General features: G+C 50.8%; 1 protein-coding gene across 3 annotated transcripts in view; it reads left to right on the top strand.

Moving 5' to 3' along the window:
* Nucleotides 1–18,010, top strand: part of PLXNA4 (plexin A4) — a 441,829-nt gene that overhangs the window by 329,936 nt on the left and 93,883 nt on the right. For all 3 annotated transcript variants that reach the window (XM_040061861.2, XM_040061859.2, XM_040061860.2), the window contains exons 7-9: nucleotides 1,585–1,738; nucleotides 4,155–4,254; nucleotides 7,476–7,590. In XM_040061861.2, coding sequence (XP_039917795.1) covers nucleotides 1,585–1,738; nucleotides 4,155–4,254; nucleotides 7,476–7,590 — 369 coding nt within the window. The remainder of the gene's footprint in view (nucleotides 1–1,584; nucleotides 1,739–4,154; nucleotides 4,255–7,475; nucleotides 7,591–18,010) is intronic.

The raw sequence follows: 18,010 nt of genomic DNA on the forward strand, positions 1-18,010 counted from the left end.
GATGTAGGACTTGTCTGCTTGGGGTGTGCCCTGGCTCCTGGAGTTTGTGGCCAAGCACTGTTCTGCCCACCAGTGTCATCTTCTGCATGGCACAGATTCCCCCTGCATCATCCATGCCCAGAGGGAGATTTGTTAAGGAGGGCAGATTCCCCTTCTCCATCATTAGCAGGGAGAATGGATTCAGCCTCTGTGCCAAATCCATCCAAATAACCAAAGCTTTTTCCTTTTCCCCATCCAAGACAAAAAAAAAAAAAAAATCACCTTTCCCATTGCCATTCCCATGGCCCAGAAATGACCCTACCCTCACAAAGGCGTAATGGCATCCAGGGCTAGGGCCTGTCTGCTCAGCCTTTCTCCCTGGTGGTCCTCAGTGTGGAGAAACAGCTCCAACCTTTCCCCAAGCAAGGAAAACACAGTGTGTGGGAGCACTGAGCGCTGTGTCACGTTCTCATCCTGTCCTGCTTTGTCACCTGGACTGACCCCTGCTCTTTGTGCTGGTAGAAACAACACCTCAGCATGCACCTGTGTCTCCTTCCAGTGGCTGTCACCTCAGAGGGACCTCAGCCAGCTTGGGGAGGAGGGAAGCGTGGAGAGCATCTGCCCTTGTGCCTGTGCCGAGTGCTTGGCTCCAGTGTTTGGTCACAAAAAGGCTAATTTTACACCAGTTACCAGGTGCTAGAAGTCTCTCGGGGTGCCCCTCTGTGCTCAGGCATGGCTTTTGAGCAGGACCCTCAGTGTTGGAGAGCCGTGGGGCAGGACCTTTGTGAGTCTGAGGAACTGGCAGCAGGAATGTGCTCCTCCAAAGCATGGACATGGTGTAAACCAGCCCTGAGATTCCTTCTCCCACAACCATGACCAAGGCCAGAGGGCATTGTGAACCCTAAAAACATGGGAAAATTCTCCCTCATGGCTTTTTTTTTTCCCCCCATATGGAACCCCAGGACAGCACGAGGAGCCAACCGGTTCTTCGGTGGGATGGGCAGGAGAGGTTTCTGTGCCTGTAGAGACAGGGGAACTTTTTGTGGCGGACTGAAGGCTGTAACTAGACTCTCCTCACACAGGAACTTGGGGGCAGAGTGCTCCCCCCCTGCTGGTGCTGGCAGAGCAGGCCGTAGAGAGTTAGACTGGAGCGCTCCAGTTTCTCTGGAGTCTGCAGAGTGCCTCTTGTGAGTAGCAGTCACCTTCCTCAGAAACCGCGGGGCCCCGGGGGCCGCCACAGCCCCGGGACCCACGGCTGGCTCCAAAGACTCCCCCGCCTAACCTGAACACCTGCATGAGAGACGGCGAGCACTCCCTCCCCTGCACTGACCCAGCCAGCACTGGGATGCCGTGCAGGTGTCCCTGCACAGCCACCTGCCACCCACCTGTGTCAGCATCAGTGTCTCGTGCCCTCCCCTCCTCACTCGCCCCTCTCCCGAGCCGCTGCTTTCTGCTGAAGGAGGATGCTCTCTCTAGCAAGAGGCTCTTTGTCCAACCTCTCCAGTGTAATTCTCTCCTGCAGGCCCGGCTCCGTTGTTTGGCTGAGTGTTCTCTTCTTCTCTCTTTTTCCTGCCTCTCCTTCTCTCCCTCCGTCTTTGCCTGCAGCTGGTATTGGAGACCTACAATGTCCCCGAGCTCTCAGCAGGGGTGAACTGCACCTTCGAGGACCTCTCGGAGATGGACGGGTTGGTGGTGGGCAGCCAGATCCAGTGCATCTCTCCAGCTGCCAAGGAGGTGCCCCAGATCATCACAGAGAACGGTGAGTGTCCCACAACTCCTCCACCTGCAGCCCTCCTTCCCACCCTCACCCGACACCCTGCGTCTCTCCTGCATCCTCACAGAGCGGGATTTGGCTCCAGAGAGCCTGAGGAGAGGGCATGGAAAGCCCTGGGAGGGCAGGAGGGGTGCTAGAGCCGCACAGCAGCACGTCGTGGCACGAGTTGTGTGAATGTGAGAGTGTTCCAGGAGTGCAAGCCTTGAGCTGCAGCACCTGCACTGAGGTGTGACACCAGGTGTTTGCAGGCTGCCACCGAGTGGCAGCTGCACGGATCCAGCAAAGACAAGACATGGATGTGGGATATGCCCTCTCCTTTTGGCACAGGCTGGTGCTACACACCGAAGGTACAGGCTCTGCATGCATCCCATCCCGTGTAACAGATGGAAATTGCTGAAGAGCTGGGCGATCCTGACTGTAATTTCACCCTGCTCCTCGCAGATTTAAGTCTGTGTGCTCAGGTTGTGTCTCAGTTCCTGGCCTTTACTGCCTTCAGCTGTTCCAGGTTTGCTTCTGGCTCCTTCTCCTAAAGTGGTCCACATTTGTCTCCAACGGTGCTTACCCTAGCCACAAGTTCCTGCACTTTTTTCTTTCCCTTTCTAACAAACTTTCTGGGTAATTTCAAGAACTCCTGTGGCTCTTTACAAGGACTCACCATAAAAACCTTGACCCTGCTATCACACCCATGAGACACAGAGAGGATGCTGCCAATTTTTGGCCTTGGCTTCCTGTGAAAATTTACTGTAAAACTCGCCCCTGGGGATCCTCAGGCTGCAGAAAATGAGGTGACACGAACTGTCACCATCCCCTCTGCTCTCCCTGAGCTGCACACAGCTGCTGTGCTCTCCACTGCAGTCCCAAAACAAGCTCCCAGGAGGCTGTCACCACTTTCAAGTCCCACTGCGGTATCAGTCATGTTTGCTTACCAAGACAGGTACCAGAAATTCTTTCCTTGGTATGGACTTCTGTCCCAGGCCAGGCTGTCATCAACCAGCAAACAAAAATAGCAGTGAAAGGTGTAGACAGCACAAGAGAGAGAGATTTATCTGCTTTCAGGGCACCTGCAGCTTGTATCAGCTTCAGAGCTGCTGCTCTGCACCTCCACTAAGACCAAGTCCTCCCTGCAGTGCCAAAGGAACTTGAACCAAAGGATGTGTGGGTATCACACCTGGGGCCATCCAGTCCTCACATCCTGGTTTGAAATACCTGCAAGGCGCTGGGAAAGTTGCTAAATATGGCAAAGCAGATGGGCAGCAGAGCCCAGCACTGGCAGCAGGACGTGCCCAGTGAAGTGTGTGGGGTGTGTGTGCCCCAAGGTGGGTGAGTGAGCGCGAGGTGTGACCCACTGTCAAGTTTGCTTTGGCCTCATTGATTAATGAATCTTCCAGGTGAGGAGGGAAATAATAGAATTATAGGATGGTTTAGGTTGAAGGGCCTGAAAGATCATCTCATTCCAACCCCCTTTCGTGGGCAGGGACATCTTCCACTATCCCAGGCTGCTCCAAGCCCCATCCAGCCTGGCCTTGGACACTGCCAGGAATCCAGGGGCAGCCACAGCTTCTCTGAGCACCCTGTGCCGGGGTCTCACCACCCTCACAGGGAAGAATTTCTTCCTAATATCCCATTTAAATCTGCCCTCTCAGTTTAAGGACATCCCCCCTTGTCCTGTCACTCTGTGTCCTGTTACAAATAGCAGGGAAAGGGCTGCCCAGGTAAACCTGTAATTAAACCTGGGTCAGTTACTGCAATTGCTGCACCCACTGATTGCACCTTCGGAAATGTGGGAAGAAGCAGCAGCTGACAGCCCACAGTGGGAAGAAGGATGAGGAAATGGCATGGAGGAGCTGAGGTGAAAAGAAGTCTGCTACAGAAATGTATCCCTCTGGAAGTGAAATGGGTTTCACATCTCTCACACTGAGATGGGTTCTTCGCAGCCACAGGGTAAGGGGAGTGGAGCTTGGGGTGAGTGAACACGCAAGGAATGCCCACATGCCCATTCTTTTTCCTGGGAATGTTGAGTGAACCAGCAGCATGGAACAACTTTAGGACAAAATTATATTTTAATGGCCTCCAAATTCTAGACATCTGCACTTGTTCTTTGAGCTTAGCTTCCCTGCCTGATGAATTCAGTCACCGCAATTTTGAAATCAGACCTGCTGTCATCCTCCAGCCCACACTCTGCTCCCAGGCACAATAATTTCCAGTGGTAAAGACATACTCCATCACCCCATAAGAGTTCTAAACAGTACCTGTGGGAGAACTGGGCTCTAGAAGGATTTTATAACACTTTTTACACCTACTGAGCCCAGCAAAGGTGCTGTGGGACAGCTCCAGGCTCAGGCTGGTGGCTAACTGGGCTAACAAAGCAGTCACACCCTGACGTGCCTATTTTCCCCCACAGGTGACCATCACATTGTCCAGCTTCAGCTCAAGTCCAAGGAAACGGGGATGACCTTTGCCAGCACCAGCTTCGTCTTCTACAACTGCAGCGTCCACAACTCGTATGTTCATTTCCTTTGCTGCCACTTTCCCCTGGGCACGTGTCTGTTGCTGTGTATTATTTGGTTTCATACAGCATTTCATTTTTATATTGGGTTTTTAAATGGTTTATTCCATAACCCCCCTGTTCCCCTGGAAAATGTAACATCCTGAAGTTTGTCCCTGCCCATCTCCCACATTGTTCCCTTCCTGGAATGTAATCCAACCCTGTTCCACTCCCACCTTATCCCTGATTGGGTGGTGGCTTGTCCCCACCTTTAGCCTCTTCCCTGGGTATAAGCCAGAGCAATACGCGGGAAAATTCTCTTCGCTCCTGGGGTAGGAAGGGGCTCCTGACCCAGGCTGGGGCAGGACCACGGAAGAAAGACTGAAAAAAGCCCTGATTTCCCCCCGGATCAAGTGCAGACCTTCCTTTGCCATCCACGGGGATTTGCTCTCTTTTTCTCCTAAGGGAAATGTTCCTGGCCACTCCGGGGTTTTTGGGACCCTGAGGAAAAATCCTTCCAACTGTGGTTTGTCTCTCGAGCTAGCCGGAGTGAAAACGGAACCAAGGCTCCGTGAGGGAGACGAGCCACACGTGTCCCTCAGGAAGATGTTAAAGTGTGGAGGTGACCAGGGGCTGGGGTCACTTTGTGTGGTGGCCAGAATGGTGGGTGCCTCCTGAGATGGCTCAGAGTGTGGGGACGGCTTTTACTGCAGGCAGAGCATCAAATTAGGAGCAATTTGCCACATAATTGAGTCAAAGCGGCGTTGTGCCCTCAGCACATCTTCCCCCATCTTCCTGTTACTCATTCTTTTGTGGATTTTTGGCTCCTCATATGCACTTCCAACCGTCATCCATGCTGCCAGCCCCACCATTAGCCTGACCCAGCTGGTTAATGGACTTGGACCCTCCAGCCAGGGAAAATAAAGCTTGTGGTTCCTGCAGGATATGCACTGAGCCCAGCTGATCCTCTCAAGACCGTGCTACCCACGATGCGAGCGCCTTCCCTGCCTCGCCCACCATTTCCCTGGGATTTAGCTGCCACCCAGGGCTGCTCAGGAGCTGCCCCAGTGGAGCAGACCCACAAATCCCCACAGAAAGATGCCCTTGCAGCAGGCTGATCCACCCCTGAGCAAGGCTGAGCGGCTCTGTCCCCACCACTGAGCCGTCAGAAGTGCCAAAAGCAGATAATTACTGCGGCTCAGCAATTCACAAGGAAAGGCAAATCCTATTTCCATGTTCCTGCTGCTTTGACAAACAGTGTCAGAAAGCAAGTGTTGGGGTGGGGGGGGAGAGTGGGAGAGATGGTGCTATTAAATATTTATGGCATGTTTTGGTTTCTTACTTGACAAACTATAATACGCTATCCATTTTTAATTCGATGTATCAGAGCAAGCACTTGTTACCAATTTGAAGAATAAGTTGCTGTACCAGAGCTGAGGGTGGATTGGGGTTGAGCGAGATTTCACAGAGACGGGGGAGAGGGGCTGTGTCTGCCTGCTGGGCTCACACAGGAGCTCTGGAGCTTTTCCCTCCTGCCCATTTAAAAACCCACTGGCATATAAGGGCCAGGAAAATTTACGTCCCTGAAGTCTCCTCAAGGTACCCTCCAGGTACTGCAGCTGCACAGAATCATTAAATTGTTGAGGCTGGAAAAGATCCCTCTAAGATCGCCGAGTCCAAGTCAACCAGCACCACCACCATGGTCACCATTAAACCTTGTCCCCAGGTGCCACTTCCAAGGATGGTGACTCCACCACTGCTGGCAGCCGGTTCCAATGCTTTACAACCCTTTCCACGGAAATCCTAATATCCAATCTAAACCTCCTCTGGCACAGCCTGGGGCCGTTTCCTCTCATTTTGGCACTTGTTACCCGAGTCAAGAGCCAGACCTCCCCAGCTGTCCCCTCCTGTCAGGGAGTTGTGCAGTGCCACTAGGTCCCCCCTGATCCCCCTTTTCTCCAGGATGAGCCCCTTTCCCAGCTCCCTCAGCCTCTCCTGGTGCTCCAGACCCTTCCCCAGCTCCATTCCCTGGACCCCCTCCAGCCCCTCCAGGCCTTTGCCATGAAGATCTCCAGAGTGTGAATGACCAGGGTTGTGCAGAGAGCTGGGTTTGGTTGCTGCTGAGCAGACATCACATTAAATTTAAAGAGAAGTGTGATGTAAGTCCAAGTCAGTGCTGTAACACAGCCAGGGGAGGTGTTTGCAGACTATGCACAGCCCCTGGGGCACTGGAGAGCAAAACCTTGTGAGATGGAGGGAGTGGCTCTTTCCTGCACCCAGAGTAGGTGATGCCCTAAATATGCCCTCTGCTTCCCAGGCACCTGCTCCAGTAGTCCTTATTTCTGTTCTGAGATGAAGAGTATCAGTTAATATATTTGCAGGAACCTCATAACCCTGATCAGAACTCACACCAATAAACCTGTAGCACACAGAGGGAGAAAATTCCCTGCTTCATCTTTGGTTCATCCCAGTTTGTCTCTGGCCTCTGTGTCATGTGTGAGAGAATTAACCAGATGGGATTGTTGGTGCCCAGGGCAGCCAAAACGCAATAAATATTTATTATTCCTCTAGTTGCAATGATATGAATGCAATCTAAATTATTTAATTGTATGAGACATTTGAGATGCCAGTGACAACCAGCTCAGGCTAGAGAGCAAATCCAGCACCATCCTGCTGGTGTTGGGTCAGTGCAAAACCTGTGTCCTCCTGCAAAAGCAATGTTTTCCAGGCTGTACTTCCCTCTGGGAAATGCTGTCAGTGATGCCTTGGACTGGCTACCTGGAGCAGGGGCTGGCCAGAGTTAGAGAATAAAGTGGGAATTTATTAAAGGCCCTCAGTAGATACACCCTGGGCAGGGCAAGAGCCCGGCAGAGGCTGCACCCCAGGTGAACGATGGTCATGAGTTTTTTGGCAGATATAAGTTTGGTCTATTTGCTTATCAGGGGTTAATTGTCCAATTACAGCTTCAGGTGATGAAGTCACCTTCCCCCAGTTTGCTTCTCCCCAGTTCACTTTTGTTTCCACTTTTCAGGCCTGAGGCTGTGAGGTGTCCTTGGCTCTCAGGCCTGGAAGGATTGTTTAGTCTGACCAAACCGTGAAGACAGCTTACAAACACTCTAAACGGGGTTCAGAGTTACACACTAATGCAGTGCAGGACCGGAAAAACATAAAAGCTAAAAACTTAAGGCACCACCAGGCCCCAGCTGGCCAAGTGATTGCTCTGTGCCTCTGTTCCAGGTGCCTGTCGTGCGTGGAGAGCCCTTACCGCTGTCACTGGTGCAAGTACCGCCACGTCTGCACCCACGACCCCAGCTCCTGCTCTTTCCAGGAGGGACGAGTCAAGATGCCCGAGGTAGGCACACGTCTGGCATGCTCAGGGCTGATGTCACCTCGTCAGTCCAGAAAACCTTCTCCACCTCCATCCCACCCTTTCCCTCCTCTGCTCGCCCTCGGCTCTCCCTCTGCAGGGATCTCCTCTCCCCTCTGCTCTTCCAGACCCGCTGGGACCTGCTCCCTCCCTCCTGCACACCCACAGGGACTGTGTGACGTTGGAAAGCCATCACAAACTCCTGGCACCAAAGGTCTGGGAGGGATGGGACAGACACACTGTCTGTCGTGCATCTTCTCCAGGAGAGAAGGGGGTTACCTACCCCGGGCTGCTGAGACCTGGGGAGGATTTAGGGCTTTGGTCATGGGGTCAGTAGATCCCAGCTGTTTTTGGAACACCTCTGGGGCTTTGTGGGTTTGGTGCCTAATGGCAAATGCATCCAACTGCCCCAGTTTGTTGTGGACTGAGCTGAACTGGAGCTTGGGCCGTCATATGGAGCAGCAAACGCTGCCTGGCTGGTGTTGTAACCAAGGAGCCCTTGCAGGCAAGGAGAATGCAAATGTGAAGCCACTTAATTCCTTCCTGGTCCCACATGCAGTGTCTTCATACTCTCGTGACATCGCCACTCCCTCCCACCCCTTCTGTAAGTGCTGGTTGAGCTGTCACATTTGTGCTGGTTGAGATGTCCCACATCAGATGACCCTGACCTGCCATGGCACTGGGAAAACCCATAAATACTTGTGAGTTCTCCATCTATCAGGATTCAGGATTTTCTGCAGAACTACTGGGAAAATGAGCTGAGGAGCTGGAGGGTTTGATGCCCTGAGCTTGGTGGTGAAGGGGGGAGGAAAGGCAGGGTTATTCCGAAGCCTTGTCACACTTTGGACAGCCCTGCTGGCCACAGGCTTCTGTCCCTCCCACTCCAGGCACTGTAGGAACCCCATTTTCTTTCTGAGTGGGATCCCCTGGGACACCTTGTCTCAGTTTTCCACTGTGCAATGTCACCACCCCTGCCCTCCTCTGCTGTGCCTCATGACCAAGAACAGGACTCACCTTTCCCTGCTCCCACTTCTCCTCTCCTCTCCTCTCCTCTCCTCTCCTCTCCTCTCCTCTCCTCTCCTCTCCTCTCCTCTCCTCTCCTCTCCTCTCCTCTCCTCTCCTCTCCTCTCCTCTCCTCTCCTCTCCTCTCCTCTCCTCTCCTCTCCTCTCCTCTCCTCTCCTCTCCTCTCCTCTCCTCTCCTCTCCTCTCCTCTCCTCTCCTCTCCTCTCCTCTCCTCTCCTCTCCTCCAGTCCCCTGCCCAAAATGAGATGCCCACAAACCTCCGTGGATCTCCTGATTCAGCAGAAAGGAGACCATGAGAATTATCCCAGTTTCTTAGGGAAGCAACAGGATGGCACAGCCGCAGTTCTTTACTTTATCCTCTCTAAGGTGTTGCTCTGCAGAACTGGGGAGGAGGCAGGAATTCATCAAACTCTGCCTGGTTTTAGCCTTATCACCTCTCTTCTAGCTCTAGTTCTGAAAGGTCTCCTCCTCAGGAGACAGCTCCATTCCTGGGGGCTTTTCTTGTCAGTAGAGTTTGCTTTTCCTCTCTTCTACCCCCTTTAACAGAGTTTCCTGCCAAGTTTTGCATACTCCCTTTCTGACCTTGTAAAAGTGAGATTTTCACGGCAGCAGGAAGAGGCACAAAAACCTTGGAAAACCACAATTGATCTACAAGGCAATGACAGCGTCATGCAACACATGGATGTTGCACTGGTCATTGCTAATGAGGGCTGCAGCGTTTTTTTGCCTTCTCACAAACGGGATCTCATTCCCCTGGGATACAACATTTAGAATAATCTGCTAAGCTCAGGAGCTGGTTTTGTTGTCTGCTCCACAGAGAAAGGACCGGAATGACAAAATCTGCAAGGATAAAGGCCTTGCCACCCCTGAAACTTTCAGAGCTTGCTTTGTGCCAGGCAGTGTGAGAAATGCCCTGCAGCTTCACAGTCTTTCTCATTTCCTCTGTGTGTTTGTGGCTCTCAAGGGCTGGGGAAGAATGGCATCACAAGTGCACTCTGACAAGCGTATTTACAATCACTCTGTGGCCACAGATGTGTTTTTTTGTTTTTCCACCACTCTCACCCAAACTTCCACTGCCTGTTTTTTACTGACACCTACAATTCTATCATTTTCTGTCTTGTGCACTTGCCTATTTGTTGAGTTTGTTCTCATCCAGTACCTTGAAGAAGCCAAGCCTGGTTCCTCTTTGCCAACCGAGACCTTTGCCTGGTTCCCAGTGATGCAGCGTGACTCGCATGGTTGATGGGAGTCTGTGCCCATCCTCAGCAGAGCTCAACGTGCACCCTCACCTTGAGTGGCTCTATTTTCGCTGGCCTCTCACATCCATTCTCCTTTCAACCCTTTCCTCTGCCAGCATTTGGAGCTGTGCAGGGTGAGGAGAGGGAAGGCTTTGCCACCACCCAGGCATGAGTACCTGCTAAGCTGATAAATTTTGATGGTGGGAAGCACGGGGTGGTTGGACCATCCCATTTGCTGTCTCTCCAAGAGTTTGTTGAGCTGATTAAGTCAGGCGTCTTCCCAAAACAAATACTGGTGTTACTCTGTCACATGGACCCGTGCTGGAAACTCCTTCCCTCTGGAGTCATCAGTGCTGGAACGCCAAGCCTTCACCCTCTCCCTCACTGTGGCCTTCTCTTGCTATGTGCACCCTCAGGTGATCTTCTTTCTCTGCTTCCCTTTACAACACCTTGCCATCTTGTGGGAAGAGGCCTCCACTCTCCAGATGGCCTGGGCTGCAAACGGGCTCATTGGGCTGGTACCCCTCACTCCGGGCCAGTCTGCAGTGCTCTGAAGGGAGCCTTGTGCCCTCCTGTCCTCCTGACTCCATCATGTCCTTAGGATGCCTCACAAGTTTCTGGACTCCGACAGGCTCAGTGTTTTTTTAGGACCTCTCATTCCTGCTCTCTGAGAGGATCTTGGGGTTTTTGCTTGTATTTCCTTGTAGTGTGAGTTGCTGATTAGTGCAGGATGCTGGATGGATGTGATCCAGAGGGACAGCAGAAAGGCTTTGGCTGTGATTCTCATTGTCCAGAAAATGCTGTTACCTGCCACCCAAGGGCAGCCTTTGAATTGCCTCGTGGATGGCTGGGATCAGCCAGCCCCAGGCTGGGAATGGCAAAACAAGAGAAGGAGAAAGGACAGAAAATGCCCGTTCCCTCACCACCAACACTGAGATACGACTTTCTTAGCTGCCACTTGTCAGGTGAATCGGTTCTGTCTGTACCAGACCTGGATCAGCCACTCTGGGAACCTTGGGAAAGCCCGTGTCTGCTCCAGGGAAGAGCTCCAGCTTAGTCATAAAGCAGCAGTATTTATGATCACGGCACCGATCTTAATCACAGAGGGTTCATGATGTCCCCAGATGATTTGTGGAGGAAATACTTCACCTTGGCGTGTAATTTCCCTTTACAGCAGGTTTTTGAAAGCCAGGCCCACTCGCTTGAAATATACTGACTTCTTGCTTTAGAAAGGGGACCTGATATTATTGTTACTGAGGCAGGAAGGGAAAGCGTGAGGGGGAAAAAGGACATTTTAATACTGGAGTGGATTGTTGTTGCTGCTGTTGTTGTTTTTCCCAAAGAGCTGATGGTGAAAGTAGAGAGAATTAGTCTCAGAGATAGAAGGGAATGGACTTTTTGGGTTTTTTTTTTTTTTGTCATCCTGTCTCTGCTTTTGACATCTGCTGCTGACCAGAGTTAGATTGCAGGCTCAGAGTCTGAGCACAAATCATTGCATTGCAGGTTCCCACTCTGAAATCAACCCTTTGCTGCCACAATCCCCAAGCAAGAGAGCTCAACCACTTCCTTCTGTAAATGGGCAAGGCTGCCCATTAACTGGGGGGAAACTGGGGCAAGAGGTGTAGAACAATGGATCTGAGGGTGTCCAGTGTGGCAGGGGCTGTAGAAACAACACCTGTCTCCTGATACCAATTATCCAGTGCTGATTGCCTCGTCTGTCTTGTTTCCATTCAGATCTGCTCTGATCCAGGGAGTGGTTTTCATGTCAGTGTTCCTGTACAAGGATGGGATGCTGGGATAGCCTGCTTGAGTTGATGGGATAAAGGAATAAACCTTTTATTCCTGCCTTTTACTCTAAGATGAACATTATCTTGTTCCAGGCCTTGCAAGGATTTTAGCTTTGTGTAGGGGAAAAAAAGAAGAGGGAAAATGACACAAGCCAAAAGCAAGCCTAGATAACAAATCTGTTATTCACCAGGTTTAACAGATACATAATCATTTAATTACCTTGAAGGAGGTTTTCATCTTCCCCTGCTCAGCCGACATGTGCGCGCGTGTGTTTCTCTGCCTCCCCCAAACAAGCCTTTCATTAAAAGGGTTTTCATCTGCTGCCTAAAAAGGGACGAGAAGAAAAGATCTCACACCGAAGTATTTTACGTCGAGTTGTACGTGCTAATGACAGCAAAGCCCACATAAAAGGAACAACTGCTTCAAATATTCATTTGTCAGGAGCGATGGGGAGCCCCGTGAGCCGCGTGCTGGCGAGCAGCTGCCAAGGAGCAGAGCGGGGCTTTGCTCCTGCCTTGTGCCAAACCAGGAGCTGTCCTGGCGGCCTCCATCACCAGTGCACTGGTTTAGCTCTGCCTGGCTGCTGGTCCTTCTTGGGAAGTGGGGTGGAAGGAAAGGGGGGGAAAAGAGAGTGGAGAGTGATGATACCTGAACTGCCAAGCATCTAAGAGGCATTTGGATAATGTCCTTTATAACAGGCTTTGAATTTTGGTTTGTCCTGAAGTGGTCAGGAAGTTGGGCAGGTCGGTGGTTGTAGGTCCCTTTGAAATGAAAATGCACTGTTTTATTCTATTCTACACTGCTAAGTCCCTTTGAATTGAAATCCTATCCTATCCTATCCTATCCTATCCTATCCTATCCTATCCTATCCTATTCTTCCATTCCATTCCATTCCATTCCATTCCATTCCATTCCATTCCATTCCATTCCATTCCATTCCATTCCATTCCATCCCATCCCATCCCATCCCATCCCATCCCATCCCATCCCATCCCATCCCATCCCATCCCAATTTGTTTGTTTAATGTCCATGTCTCCTCATCATGGACTTTGCAGTAAACTCAGCCATCCCCATCCTGCTGCTCCCTCTCAGACCCGGAGAAGACTTTGCCCCACGGTCTCCAAAGCCCAGGCAGGTTTCCAGGCCCTCCAAATGTCCTGTTCTGTCCTCTTTTCAAGGTGCACAAGTCACAGCACCCACCTGCTCCCAAAATGCACCCCAGTGAAGTGGGTGGCTGCACTGGGGAGGAGACAGAGCACCTGCTGGGCCATCGGGCGAGCCTGGCCAACTCCTTGCTCCCTTGCATCAAAAACGCTTGTGGTGATGCATCTTCAGCTGTTGCTGTGGCAACTGCTCGGTTTTCATCCCTCTCCTCTTTCCAGCTTCGCTTAACCCATCTAGAGAGGCGACTGCTGGAAGCCTCAGCACGGGGAGAGGAGAAAACCCATCCCTGCTCGAATGAACGCACCTCTCCCTTCTCAGGGGCTGCATTGACAGCTCCAGTGAGGCCAATCCCAGAGCTCCAAGCCCTTTCCTGGCTTGTCAGTTATCCCTGCATTTATCCTGGCACCTGTCTATCATTGAGGGGAGGGTGTGAGGGAGAGTTTCTATGGCAACTGCAGGCAGCTTGCTGGGCAAGGCAGGGGCACCGCTAGGATCGGCACACGTTCCGTGGCACCTGCAGCACAGGGGATTGGTGTTTAGCATCTATTTCACTCTGGGAAGGGTTTCCAAGCACAAGTGATGGAGTTCATTCTGCTCTGCATCATGTCCAGGGAAGGCAGGGGTGATCCAGGAGGAGGCTGCAGCTGATGGTTGGGATCCAGCTGTTGCCTTGGGACTCCTGGCGGTTTGGCATTTCAGGCTGTGGCATTTCAGCCCCCAACCATCATTACAGCGCTTTCCCAGAAAAGGAGATGTGTCCTGTAGTGGGTGCAGCTTCTTCAGAGGGGGTGCTTCAGATGACAATGAGAGGAAATTGAACACAGAAATTGGAGGCTGGACGAAAAGCTCCCCCTTGTTCAGGGAGTCTTGTTAGAGCATGAAAATGCTGGTCAGAGCCACAGGTTTGGTTTCAGCAGATGAGAGTTGTATTTCTAACTCTGAGTTGGCTTGGACACGTTCACCTTTCTGTGCCCCTGACTCCCTCACACCTTCTGATCCCGGTAAGCACTTCCAGTTAATAGGTCCTTGTAGCATCCTTAGTTCTTGGAGCTGTGATCTCACAGTGGGGGCTGCTCCTGAGAAGCCTTTGAGCATGTACAAACAAATTAGATAATTTGCTGTTGTTTGCCAGTCACAGTGACTTGCACTGAGGTGAAGAAGAAGAAGAAGAAGAAGAAGAAGAAGAAAATTGTGAAGAGGCTTCTCCTGTTGTTTTTGGGTATCTTTTGCCATCTCTGAGCCTTTCTGCCCTGCAGTCATCCAGCTGGCGGGGGAAAAGGCTGGTGACTTGTTCCATTTCTGCAGTGACTTTCAGCAGGGTTTCAGAGTTTTATTAATTTATAGAGTCATAGACTGGTTTGGGTAGGAAAGGATCTTAATGATAATCTTGTTCCAACCCCTTGCCATGTGCATGGCCATTTCTCCCTATCCCAGGTTGCTCCAAGCCCCATCCAACCTGGCCTTGGACACTTCCAGGGGCAGCTTCTCTGGACACCCTGTGCCAGGGCCTCACCACCCACAGAATAAATAATTTCTTCTTAATATATATCTCATCTATCTAATATCTAATCTATTATTCTGATAATTACAGTGGTGGATCTTCAGGAAATCTGTCCTGGTGCACAACAGCTCCATCCTTTCTCCCCTCGTCGAGACCTCCAACCAAACCACCACAGAAACTGAGCAATGATTGCAAAAAAAACTTTTCTGAGTGTGATACATCCTACCTTAATGCACATCTTGTTTTCTTAGAGCTCAGCCTCACCTTGTGAGTGACTAATCAAGGACCTGCTCCTGTGATTTTGAGGAGCAACTCAGGGAGCTTGGTTGGAATGAGAGATACAAGAAACATCTGACAGTCAGGACTGCGTCCCTGCTGTTTTCCATAACAGTTGGGCTGCTCATCTTTGTCATGCAGGATTATCTATCCCACAGGACAGAGTGATCTCAGAATGCAGCAGAGTAATGTTCATCTGTCCCCGCCAACACAGCATCCTTGAAAAAACACCGGGAAGGGCTTGTGCTGTTTTGAAAGCCTAGCTCAGTGCAGTGCCATTGTAATGCCTCAAGTGGCTACAGGGTTTTTCTGGGTCTCTGGATATCTGTCAGGACTAATGGGGTCCCTATGGCACCCCACAGTCTAAGGGAGGAAGGACAATTCCCCATTCAAACAGTCCAGGGTGATGTCTTCGCTTGGAAGCCGAAAGAATTTGCTTTTCTCCATTGTAGCATCAGCTGCATTCACTGCTTTGGGACCTGGCCAAGGAGAAACATTCCCAGGATGTTGAGGCTGCAGATAAGAGGTGAGGCTGGAATGTGCATCCTGCCTCGCTTGGGGCATCTCCAGGAGCCCACAGCCTCCTTCCCTGCCTGGTCTTTGAGCATGAGTCCATTTGCTTTGGCTTGGGCGTTATCTCATGCTGCCGTGGATCTGGGGGAGGGAGAGGATGATAAGAGCCGTGATATCGTGGTCCTGACCGTCCCACTGTGGAAGCCAAGCTATGATGGCTCCCTAGGCTTCTGTCCTGGTTTCCAAAGGAAGTGAGTTTGCATCAGCGTGACCTCTGTGCAACCTCCAGCCCATCTGTTCCTCTGCCTCCTCCATTCACTTCCAAACTCACTGACCACCCTAGGCCTCATTGGGCCAAAGTCTGGGGCTCTTAAAGTTCCAGGGAATCTGGAGTTCTCAGGTTCCTGTTGACCCTGTAAAAAGGCACAGCTTTAGAGGAGAAGTAGACTTCCAGTCCTCTTAGGAGGAAAGCACTACAGCTTGGGCTCAACCATCGTTAGACCCCAGAAATCCCCACGGCAGAGTGCTGTCATGGCAATGCCTCCCACTTCTGAGGAATTCTTGGTTGGATAGTGTCCCTTATGTGTGCCAAACCCGTTTCTTGGCACTGTTAATAATGAACTTTGTCAGGGAGTGACAGGTCGATGTCATTATCATAGAGTCAGAGTGATTTGGGTTGGAAGGGACCTTAAAAACCATCTGACTCCAACCCCTCTGCCATGGGCAGCAACATACACAGTTCTTGTGAACTTCTGATAGAACTCCTTATAGAAGGGCAGAAGGCTGGCTGGGAAAGGTGCAGATTTATATAGGCATAATTAGAGAAGGAATTAATTACTGATTTATGAGCTGCCTGTGCTCTGCTCCGTGCCTTCCACATCTTTGCCCAATCTAGTTTTCCTGTGTGAGTTGTTTGGAAGAACTCTCTTACTTTAACCAGGGTTTTTCTTTAACAAAAGACAGATTGCCCAAATAAATGCGTGGCTTTCTTGTCTCTTGCACACACACCACCTTCCTCAATGCACATATTCATGTTATTTATGATTTCCAAGCTCAGGAAGCATCAGGACCGAGGCTGCTCACATGTCCCCAGTAGCCACTTTCCAGCAAGCAGATGGACCTCATGACAAAACCATTGACTATTTTTGTCACTAGTCCACTCCCCTAATCTGGTGACCAGAAGGCTCCTGCTCTCTGGATCATTACTTCTCCTTCTGAGAGTGTGTCAAAGCAGCAAAGGGCTGAAAGAAAGCTAATGTTGTGTCTCTATTTAAAAAGGATAAATGTGGTGCTTGGATAATTATGGCAGCCTGACCTTGATCCTCCTGAAATAATGGACCGGCTAAGAAAGACTCTATTAATAAAGAATTAAAGGAGGGTAAAATCATTAATGTTCATCAGCAGTGATGTGTGGACTGGCTTCAGAGGCAGAACAGTCCTGGGTTAGGATCAAGCTCTCAACAGACCTGGGTCATTTCCCAGCGTGGCCTTGGGGGAATCACTTTGCTCCCAGTCACCAGGAGTGGGCAGTGAGCTGTGGCAGGGGACACTGGTTATCTTCATTTAGATCCTGCTTTTGAGCAGCCACTCTCTGGTGATCAGCATCACTCATCACTCCCCAGCCTTCACAGCACCGAGGCCAAGGACCCAGGGCAGCTGAGCTGATGACGTCCTGTCCACCAGTGTGGAGGCTCTGGAAGAGGTCTCCCAGAGAAACTTTGGATGTCCCATCCCTGGAAGTGCTCAAGGCCAGGCTGAAGCAAGCTGGTCTAGTGGAAGGTGTCCCTGCCCATGGCAGGGGGTGGAACAAGATGATCTTTAATGTCCCTTCCAGCCCAGCCCAGCCCATTTTATGATCTGCTCGTCTCCCTCCAGCTGTGCCTTGATTTGTGCAAGCCTCCACCGAAATGTGGAGCTTCCAGAGTGCACAGAGCTAACACAGGGCCAAATCCCTTCCCTAGCCTGGCCACCAGCCTCCAGACCTACCACTTTTTGCCAGGCACCAGAACCCCTTGCAATGCCTGACAAAAGAGAGCTGGAATTTGCTCCTGGGTGCGTGTAAGACTCTTAACCAGAAAGGAGCCACCAGAAGTGACAGAGATGCAAGGCCTCAATTATTCCTTTGTTGTCTCTGCAGATGTTTACACTTCCCATCAATCCTGCTGCTTTCTCCTCATCAGCTGCCTTTAAAGTTCGGAGCGTTTTCCTCATGTATTATTACTTTTGCTGTGCCAATAAATAAGCACGCCATCAATCAAACTAACAACACTGTAAACTTAGGAAGTGCAGATAAAATATATGGTGCATTAAAAAATTCTTTGACCGGGTGAGCTTTTTTCAGAGCTGGTTTGATTGCTGCTGGTGCTGATGTAAATTTGGGGGAAGTATATCCAGAAATTTATGGAGCTTGGATTCCTGCCTACAAGGCATTGACCTGATTCCACTTTATAACATAATAACGTTCTCCAGCACTGTTTGTGTAAATTTTAAATATAATTTTTACGACGCTAAGAATTAGTAGTATAATAATGTAAACACAGCATGGACTGTAACTCACCCCTTCTCCTCCTGCATTGGGGATGGAGAGCTCCTTGCTGCTTCCTTCTCTGGATTATCCAGGATCTGGGAAGCTGTGCAGGAGTTTAAAAGGAACCAGCTTGGCAGCCCTGGAGCCCTGGGTTTGCAGCAGTACAGGGTGATGACCCCGTGTGACCGTGCAGAGGTGTGAGAGACAACTTCAGGAAACAAATTTCAGGCAGTCCCTGCTGCCTCTCATTTCTAAACTTGCTTTTTTCCTGCATTTTATCCAGGTGAAATCTGATTTCTCCAAAGTCAATGAAAGGTTAGGGGGGTTTTTTGCCTCTCTTTTGCCTGTTTCTCCTCTCCTTTTCCTCATTCCT

This window comes from Hirundo rustica, chromosome 4 (assembly GCF_015227805.2).
Source record: "Hirundo rustica isolate bHirRus1 chromosome 4, bHirRus1.pri.v3, whole genome shotgun sequence".
In the NCBI taxonomy this organism is placed as follows: Eukaryota; Metazoa; Chordata; class Aves; order Passeriformes; family Hirundinidae; genus Hirundo; species Hirundo rustica.